Consider the following 10,249-nt stretch of genomic DNA (forward strand, 5'->3'; position numbering starts at 1 on the left):
TGGTGGTGGGCGCCTGTAATCCCAGCTACCCGGGAGGCTGAGGCAGGAGAATGGTGTGAACCCAGGAGGCGGAGCTTGCAGTGAGCCAAGATCGCACCATTGCACTCCAACAACCTGGGCGACAGAACGAGACTCCATCTCAAAAAAAAAAGAAGTGACTCAAACAGCCCCCTTCCACTCTTCAATAACTGTTTTGTATACCAGGTACCAAGCTTCATAGGTATGAGGTCCTATGGAAAACTAAAAAGGGCTGAGATAAAACATATCAGAGGTGGTGACCCACTTTAGATCAAGCAAGGAAGGATCCTCTGAATATCTGATACTGAGCAGACACCTAAATGAAGGAGCTAGTCATGAATACAGTGGCGGGGAGGAGTCTACTCATTTTTGAATACCTTAAACACTTGATAATAAATTGGTTAAAAAGAAAGAGCTCAGGGGCCAGGCATAGTGGCTCACATCTGTAATCCCAGTGCTTTGGAAGGCTGAGTAGGGAGGATCACCTGAACCCAGGAGTTCAAGACCAGTCTGGGCAACATGGTGAAACCTCATATCTACAAAAAATGTAAAAATCAGTCAGGCGTGGTGGTGTGTGCCTGTAGTCCCACCTACTCAGAAGGCTACGGTGGGAGGATCGTTTGAGCCTGGAAGGCCAAGGCTGCAGTGAGCTATCATCGTACCACCGCACTCTAATCTGGGCCACAGAGCAAGATTCTGTCTCAAAAACAAACAAACAAAAAAAATGCTTGGAATGTTCAAGAAGCTGAAAGACCAGAGAGGTCAGAACAGGGTGGGGGTAGGAGAAAAGGTGACTACACCAGGTCAGGGTGAGGGACTAGGAGGGTGGGACATCTGGAGTTTTATTCTAATGCTAAGAGAAGTCACTGTTCTGCAGCAGGGCGGTGACTACACTTCAGGCCTCACCCTCACTTGTGCTGTTGAGGGAAGAAGGATGGGACTGGGAAGAGAGCAGGAGACCATAGCCCAGAATGGGCCCAGGTGAGGTGGAGGCAGTGGAGGGCTAAGAGGTTGAACTGGAGCATCTCTGCAACGGCTGTCTAGTTATAGCCAGCCTCAACTCAAAATCCCTTTTCCTTAGTGGGAGCCAGGAGACTAGATTATATAGATTATTCCTTAGTGGGAGCTCTATATATTATATAGAGCTCATGCTCTGGGGCACTGTTCCCTAGGCTCTTGGTAGAGACAGATAACTAACCATCAGATGTTTTCTCCTCTGTCAAACCTTAACATGCTTTCTTTTTTTTTTGAGACAGGGTCTCGCTCTGTGGCCCAGGTTGGAGTGCAGTGGTGTGATCGTAGCTCACAGCAGTCTCGACCTCCTGGGCTCAAGTGACCCCCCCCCCCCCCGCCGCCTCAACCTCCAGAGTAGCTGGGACTATGAGTACATGCCACCACACCCAGTTAATTGTTATATTTTTTTATGTTGCCTAGGCCGGTCTCAAACTCCTGGACTCAAGCAGTCCCAGATCTCAGCCTCCCACAGTGCTGGGATTACAGGTGTGAGCCACAGTGCCTGGCCAAGCAAGATACTTTCTCTATCTCTTCATCAACTATAAATTACTTGGGTACAAAGCATTTCCCAAAATGGCCAAAATTAAACAATAGTGTAAAAACATGGGAGGAAGTTAAGTGTTAAAAGTATGTCCAGAATTCTAATGCAAATCTTTTTTTAAAGCAAATTTTTTAACCTTGTGAGCACAATAAATGAAGGCACCAAGAATCACGATTTTCAACATGAACCCTAGAGAGAATACAGACAAATTTGAGAACCGAGAACACCCACATCACCACCTAGGGAAGGCAACCTTTGAAACTGCTCCTCCCTGCTGTGATAGGAGAATGCCCATCTCGTGCCTTATCCCTAGAACTTGGGAATATGCTACATTAGATGGCAAAAGGAATTCTGCAGATGTAATTAAAATACAAACTTTAAAATAAAGAGATTATCCTGGCTTCTCCGAGTGCACTAAATCTAATCTGAGCCCTGAAAAGCAGGATATTTTCTCTAGCTGAAATCAGAGATGTGGCAGAAGAACTGGCCCTCGCTGGAGGGAGACACATAAAAAGCATGAGAAAGAATTCGGGCAGCTTCTGGGAACAAAGATTGACTCCTGGCTAACAGCCAGTAAGGAAAGAGGGCACCTCAGTCCCACAAGCTCAAGGAACTGAATATGGCCAACAGCATAAATGGGCTTGCAAGCAGGTTCCACCTCAGGGCCTCCAGTAAGAAATGCACCCTGCCAACGTCTTGATTTCAGCCTTGTTAGGCCCTAAGCAGGAGACCTAGTGAAACCTACCTGGACCTCTGACCTACAGAAACTACCAGATGATAAATGTGTGTTTTTTGTTTGTTTTTGAGACGGAGTCCTGCTCTGTCACCAGGCTGGAGTGCAGTGGCATGATCTCGGCTCACTGCAACCTCCGCCTCCCGGGTTCAAGCAATTCTCCTGCCTCAGACTCCTGAGCAGCTGGGACTACAGGTGTGTGCCATCACACCTAGCTAATTTTTGTATTTTTAGTAGAAACAGGGTTTCATTGTGTTGGCCAGGACGGTCTTGGTCTCTTGACCTCATGATCCACCCGCCTCAGTCTCCCAAAGTGCTGGGATTACACGCGTGAGCCACCACGCTCGGCCAAATGTGTGTTGTTTTAAGATACTAAATTTGTGGTAATCTGTTAGAGCAGCAATAGAAAAATACACAAACAGCAATCTCAAAAAAAAAAAAAAAAAAAAAAAAAAGAACTCAATTCTCCTGGAAGCAAAATAAAGCTAAGTTAGGAAATATCTAGTCACTCTCAACACCCATAAACTCTTCAATCACCCTCCCAGTCCTCTAACACTTTCCCTGCCCCCATTTTCTGTGATGACAACTCACCCTTCCAGGTCTTAAATTCTGGGCTTTCCAAAGAAGAACCCTTGCCCTGGGGACTTTTCTTGCAGGAACCCTGAAGTGGGATATCTCTCAAGATTTCACCTACAGATAACTATAGTGTATCAGTAAAACACTGTTCACTGATTGTGCAATATCCCCAGAAATATCCCAAGGCTATTCTTCCCAAAGCCCACAGCTACTAACTCTACAGTCCCTACTCTTTCCACTGTACTGAAAGGTTTCCCAGCATTCAGCCTGGCTTCCTTCCTTCCAGAATGCTTCACCCTACACCCCACCCCCCTCCATCCAGTTAGTCATCAAGAATTGTCTACATTCCCCTTCCTCTGGAATCTGTCTTCCTCTTTCAGTTTCTACCACTGCCTAATGCAGGCCTTTATAATCTCCCCACCGGCTAGGTCATGCCACAATCATTTCATGGAGCAATGTGGCAGGCAGTGAGCTAGCAGTGAGAATACAAGGATGAAAAAGGACAGGTTCCCCACTCTCTCCAAATGTTCAAACTCCCTTAATGGCTTAACTGGTCTCTCTTCTCGGTCCTTTATCCATCTCCAGGGACTCTAGGGATATTCCCAACACTGGCATTTCACTACTTCAAAGAATGCCACATGCCAAACACAGGCTCAACTCCTTAGCACAACACCCCCACTAAAGTGCTAGTACCCGCTCACCCTCATTCCATTATCTCCTGAGCTCCCTTACTCCTCGAGCCCCGGAACTCTCAGCCTACAAGGTCCTCCCTCCACGCAGTAAATGCACATGTTTCCTAACTCCTCAGCTTGGAATGGTGGCTATTTACACTCCTACTTGTCTTTCTAGGACTCAATTTATTGTCACCTACTCACCAGACTGCCCCTGGTCGGCTCAAGTTAACCGCCGCTTCGCAAGAAACCCCTGCAGTATACACATTACAGACTGACAAGACTGCACTGTGACGGTTCCTTTACCGACAATGCCATCCCTCAGGAAAGGGGCTGTGTCTCAGGCAAATCTGTGGCGAGCACAACACGCCAATAAGCTCAGTTAAAAACTGCTAATAGAAACAAGCAGTCGGTGGTAAGGGGCTAGAGTTCCTCTGCGCGGGGCCACTGACCCCAGTTCTTCACTCTCTCCTCCAGAAACGACGATCGCTTCCTGACAGTGGCTTCCTGCCATCCTTTGGCAAAGTCCACATTCCTTCGGGGGGTCACCCTTAGATCCTCGGTCCCACCGCCCACACCCCAAACAACTACCTTCCCAGTATCATCTTAATCCACCCTCCTCCCATCACTTTCTCTCACCGTTGACGCGCTTTTCTGGAAGAGAAAACATGAAGCACCCAGCTCTGCTAAACACACTACAGCCGGCTGCCTCTCTCCCTTTCCCTATTCAGTGTGGTTCAAAAAGCGGGGGAAAGTCTGCACCCAAAGCACACAAATGACGAATGAGAAAGCTCAAGACGATGATTCATAAGCCAGGACTCGCTGGTTTGCAGAGATCGGCCCCGGGAAAGCTAACGAGCAGTTCATGTCGGGAACAGAGGGGACAGACAGGGGAGGCCTGCGCCCTGGGACCCACGCAAATCCCCGGCGCCTTCTGTCTCCCGGCGCCCCAGGTTTCTCACAGATCCGGCCCTGGCCTCGCCCGCCACGCGAAGGAGGAAGGCCCCGCAATCCAGCCCCCTGCCCCGACCACTACTCACATTTGACTGACCAGCTTCTGCCGGAAGGCGGTGCTCCGCCAGTCGGTCTCTTGCCCTGAAACGTCCATGCCTGTTCCCCAGCTCCCGCCGCCCGTAGCCCGCCCGGCCGCGACCGCCGCTGCCTCAGCCACAGAGCCAGGCCCAAACCCGGAAACCGTCCTCGGCGCCTCGGACGGGGCCGGAAGTGAGGGGGGTTGTGGGAAATGGAGTCTCACGCATAGGCCTGTGGGAAATGAAGTTCCCCGCCGAGGACGAAGCGGTCTCAGCTCCGCCTGGCTGGGAGACACACGCCCCTCTTCCAGTGCAGCTGTCGGACAGGGCAGGTGCTCCCGCAGCAGGCCCGCGCCTGACAGCCTGGACTCTTCAGTGTGCTGGCCTTATCTAGTCCCTGACATCCAGACCCCTCTGGGATGCCGGGCCAAGCTGCCAGCTATCTGCTATCTATAGTAATGTTAGGGAGAGAGTGTTTATTTATCAAATAGGGTACCCACTGTGTGCCAGTGCAATGTGATCTGGGATCTGCTTTCCTGAGACTGCCTGCTAGCGCCGCCTCCAAAGAGCGACCAGATGGACTCTCATCACTGCTTCGCTCTTAGATTTTTTTGACTCTCACATGTCACCAATGGCTGTATTTGGGGTTTGCGGATGTATTTAGAGGCCCCTAAACCACGTTTATCAATTTTTAGACCTGGGCTTTCCCCTTTGACCAGCAACCATGTCCCCTTCATGGAGAACTCAGCCTAGCTAGTCAGCCGGAGGCCAGATGTCAAACGAATTTGATAGGTGAAGGTGAGCGAGCTGAAGGTGGGATGAGGGGTTATGGGGGCCTGAGAATACTTTTAGGAATGTAAAAGTTCTGCCTCCTCGGAACTATGGGGCCTTTATCTGTTACCCTGAGGAGGGAGGTGACGTGAGGAAAATCTGGAGCCCAAGTGGTTCATAAGTACCAGGTGGACACCAACCAATATGGGCCTCAGAGAGTGTGGACTGGCACCTACTGAAGCCTAAGTGCCAGGCCCCTGCTAGGCACTGTACACCCCTTGATACTGTGCCCCAGACAGGAGGTTGAGGGTGGTAGGGAGTGGGTGGGAGAGGAGTGAGCATTCTCCCCAAAGAGGCCTCTCTTGCCAACAGGGTTTCAGGTCTTGTGTTGAAGTGAGAGCTGTTCATGTTTTCAAACATCTTCTGCTCTAATACTCCCAAAGTTAATTTTTCTTCTTTTCTTTTTTTGAGATGGAATTTAGCCCTTCTTGTCCAGGCTGGAGTGCAATGGCACCATCTCGGCTCACTACAACCTCCGCCTCTGCCTCCCGGGTTCAAGCAATTCTCCCACCTCAGCCTCCCCAGTAGCTGGGATGACAAGTATACCCCACCATGCCCAGCTAATTTTTGTATTTTTAGTAGAGACAGGATTTCACCGTGTTGGCCAGGCTGGTCTCGCACTCCTGACCTCAGGTGATCCACCTACCTCGGCCTCCCAAAGTGCTGGGATTATAGACATAAGTCACCGTACCCGGTGGCAAAACTAATTTTTTTCTCTTTCTTTTTGAGATGGAGTCTCGCCCTGTCGCCCAGGCTGGAGTGCTGTGGTGCCATCTCGGCTCACTGCAACCTCTGCCTCCCGGGTTCAAGTGATTCTCCTGCCTCTGCCTCCCCAGTAGCTGGGATTACACATGTCTGCCACCAAGCCTGGCTAATTTTTTGTATGCTTAGTAGAGACAGGGCTTCACCATCTTGGCCAGGCTGAAAACTAATTTTTAAAAACTGTATCTAGAGTGATCATCTTGTCCGGGGTTGCCCAGGAAATGCCACATTTTAGTGTTCTTTTACTTTTTTTTTTTTTTTTTTTTTGAGACAGAGTCTCGCTCTGACACCCAGACTGGAGTGCAGTGGCGCGATCTCGGCTCACCGCATCCTCCGCCTCTCGGGTTCAAGTGATTCTCCTGCCTCAGCCTCCTCAGTATCTGTGACTACAAGCACCTGGCACCACAACTGGGTAATTTTTGTATTTTTGGTGGAGACAGGGTTTCACCATGTTGGCCAGGATGTTCTCAATCTCCTGACCTGGTGATCCACCCGCCCTGGCCTCCCAAAGTGTTGGGATTACAGGCGTGAGCCACCGTGCCCGGACTTGTTTTGTTTTGTTTTTGAGACAGTCTCGCTAGGTCGGCCAGGCTGGAGTGCAGTGGCACGATCTCCACTCACTGCAGCCTCTGCCTCCCAGGTTCAAGTGATTCTCATGCCTCAGCCTCCCCAGTAGCTGGGACTACAAGTGTGTGCCACCACACCCAACTAATTTTTTTTTTTTTTTTTTAGTAAAGATGGGGTTTCACCATGTTGCCCAGGCTGGTCTTGAACTCCTGACAAGTGATCTGCCTGTCTCAGCCTCCCAAAGTGCTGGGATTACAGGTGTGAGCCACTGTGCCCAGCCCCAGGTTTAAATTTTGAAAGTCCTGTGTTCTGGCTGGGCGTGGTGGCTCATGCCTGTAATCCCAGCACTTTGGGAGGCCGAGGCAGGTGGATCACCTGAGGTCAGGAGTTCCAGACCAGCCTGGTCAACATGGTGAAACCCCATCTCTACTAAAAATACAAAAGTAGCCAGGTGTGGTGGTGCGCGCCTGTAATCCCAGCTACTCGGGTGGCTGAGGCATGAGAATCACTTGAACCCAGGAGGCAGAGGTTGCAGTGAGCTGAGATCGTGCCATTGCACTGCAGCCTGGGCAACAAGAGCGAAACTGTCTCAAACAAACGAACGAACAGGTTAATAGGGTACTCAGGACAACCCTCCCTCTTCTGCACTGTGGTTGATGGAGACACAGACACGTAATTCACAGACACAGGCAGAGAGGCCTGGAACTTTGCCAAGAGTTTGTCATCACAATAAAATTGAGTGACTACTCCCTTTGGTATTTTCCCCAGAGCTCTTTTTCTACTTGTCCCTGCATTGGGTTGGTGGTGCCCAGGGCAATGATCCCTGGTGAGAGTCTGGATGGATGACCTGGAAAGGTGGACCAGGGAAAGTAGGAGGCCATGGGAAGGTTGATCCTGAAGTGGACTTGCCCTCTCTTGACACTGTAGACCCTCCTGGGATCCCCCGTCTGGATGTTGATGGTTTAGATGTCTGAGAATAAATGATGGAGGAAGCTGAGGGTATGCAGAGGCCAGACCTGCATCCCACACTATGTTCTGGGGATCCTCATCTTGGGGGAGATCCTCACTGCTCATGTGGCCATGTCTCTAGTCTCCAGGTTCCTGCAGGCTACTGTGCCAAGGCTGTTTCCACTCAATGGCCACATATTTCCTGGACACCATCTGGGCTCTGCAGGAGGTAGGAGCTGGAAGCTTCCCAGGCAGATCAAGCTTCCCCCTCGAGAGCTTAGCACAAGCCCTTTGAGCCTGTGGCTGTCTCCCTACAGCCTCACCTCTAATCTTCCTCCTTACTTTGGCACTCAGTCCCTGGGAGGTGGTGACCTGCCCCGCATTCCATCCTAGCACCAGCCAGATGTAACTCCTCTGTGTGTTTGGCCCAGAGACTGTAATCACTTATGTATGTGGAGGTAGGGAGGGAGTGGTTGTTTTTTCTTTTCTTTTCTTTTTTGAGCTGGAGTCTCACTCTGTTGCCAAGGCTGGAGTGCAGTCATGCAATCTCGACTCATTGCAACCTCCACCTCCTGGGTTCAAGCAATTCTCCTGCCTCAGCCTCCCAAGTAGCTGGGACTACAGGCATGCGCTGCTATGCCTGGCTAATTTTTTGTATTTTAGTAGAGACAGGGTTTCACCATGTTGCCCAGGCTGATCTCGAACTCCTGAGTTCAGGCAATCCGCCATCCTTGGCCTCCCAAAGTGCTGGGATTATAGACATGAGCCACCACGCCCGGCGGTTATTGTTTCTAAAAGCCATACATGGTAGAAACTTTAGAAAGGCCCAAACATCATGAATCCCATCATCCAGAGGCAGCATTGTCAGTATTTTGGTAAATTTTCTTGTCCTCTCTGTTCCTTTAAAAACTGTAATGGGGGCCAGGCACAGTGGCGCACATCTATAATCCCAGCACTTTGGGAGGCCGAGGTGGGCCGATCACCTGAGGTCAGGAGTTCAAGAGCACTCTGGGCAACATGGTGAAACCCCGTGTCTACTAAAAATACAAAAATTAGCTGGGCGTGGTGGCACATGTCTGTAATCCAGCTACTTGGGAGGCTGAAGCAGGAGGATCACTTGAACCCGGGAGGCGGAGGTTGCAGTGAGCCGAGATGGCACCACTGCCCTCAAGCATGGGCAACAGAGTGAGACTCCGTCTCAAACAAACAAACAAACAAACAAACAAAAAATGTAATGGATCATGCTGTAGATGCCATTTGAATCCTGTGTTGTAAACCTAATGTTAGAGCCTAGGTATTTTCATAAGTATTAATTTATTATTAACTAAAATTTTCATTAAAATTTAATTATAATTTTGATTATAGAATTACATCATGGGTAAATCTATATACCACCAAGTGTAACAGATTTAAAAGGCAATTTTAAGGCCAAGCGGGTGTGGTGGCTCACACCTGTAATCCTAGCACTTTGGGAGGCTGAGGTGGGTGGATCACCTGAGGTCAGGAATTTGAGACCAGCCTGGTCAAATGGTGAAATCCCATCTCTACTAAAAATACAAAAATTAGCTAGGTGTGGGGGCGCGTGCCTGTAGAGGCAGGAGAACTGCTTGAACCCGGGAGGTAGAGGTTGCAGTGAGCCAAGATTGCACCAGGGCCTGGTGTCACTCCAGCCTGGGTGACAGAGCGAGACTGCATCTCACAAAAAAAAAAAAAAAAAAAAAAAACCCGTATCATATGCCATATCTATGAATCTCTCATGCCTTGCTCACTCCAACGTTCTTGGACATATAAGTTGACAGTGTCATCCTGGTGCACAGTTTCAGAAATTGTCCTGAATCCAGGCTTTAGAAATGTATCCTGGGGCCGGACGCAGTGGCTCATGCCTATAATCCTAGCACTTTGGGAGGCTGAGGCAGGCAGATCACTTGAGGTCAGGAGTTTGAGACCAGCCTGGTCAACAATGCCAAACCCTATTTCTACTAGAAATACAAAAAGTAGCCAGGTGTTGTGGCACATGCTTGTAATCCCAGCTACTGAGGAGGTTGAGGCAGGAGGAGGATCACTTGAACCTGGGAGGGGGAAGCTGCAAGTGAGCCGAGATGGAGCCACTGTACTCCAAGCCTGGGTGACAGTATGAGACTCTGTTTCCAAAAAAAAAAAAAAAAAAAAAAAAAAAAAATGCATCCGGGATCTGTCCATCCACAGGTGCTGACATGGTTTGGCTGTGTCTGCAATGAAATCTCAACTTGAATTGTATCTCCCAGAATTCCCAAGTGTTGTGGGAGGGACTCAGGGGAAGGTAATTAAATCAAGGGGCAGGTCTTTCCCAAAAATAAGTCTCAGGAGAGCTGATGGGTTTATCAGGGGTTTCTGCTTTTGCTTCTCAATTTCTCTGGCTCTTACCATGTAAGAAGTGCTTTTCACCTCCCGCCATGATTCTGAGGCCTCCCCAGCCATATGGGACTGTAAGTCCAATTTAACTTCTTTTACTTCCCAGTCTTGGGTATGTCTTTATCAGCAGCATGAAAACAGAATAATACAGGTGCTGTCACAGCGG

At 49.6% G+C, this 10,249-nt stretch overlaps 1 protein-coding gene across 5 annotated transcripts in view; it reads right to left on the bottom strand.

The window, feature by feature from the left end:
* Positions 1-4,792, bottom strand: part of MED15 (mediator complex subunit 15) — an 89,095-nt gene extending 84,303 nt beyond the window's left edge. For 2 of the 5 annotated variants that reach the window (XM_023190923.1, XM_023190925.2), the window contains exon 1: positions 4,594-4,792. In XM_023190923.1, coding sequence (XP_023046691.1) covers positions 4,594-4,661 — 68 coding nt within the window. In that variant the 5' untranslated portion in view covers positions 4,662-4,792. The remainder of the gene's footprint in view (positions 1-4,593) is intronic. The other 3 variants (XM_023190926.2, XM_023190927.2, XM_023190924.3) reach the window with 2 other exon arrangements.
* Positions 4,793-10,249: the final 5,457 nt, after the last annotated feature.

The sequence above is a fragment of the Piliocolobus tephrosceles genome, chromosome 19 (genome assembly GCF_002776525.5).
Source record: "Piliocolobus tephrosceles isolate RC106 chromosome 19, ASM277652v3, whole genome shotgun sequence".
In the NCBI taxonomy this organism is placed as follows: domain Eukaryota; kingdom Metazoa; phylum Chordata; class Mammalia; order Primates; family Cercopithecidae; genus Piliocolobus; species Piliocolobus tephrosceles.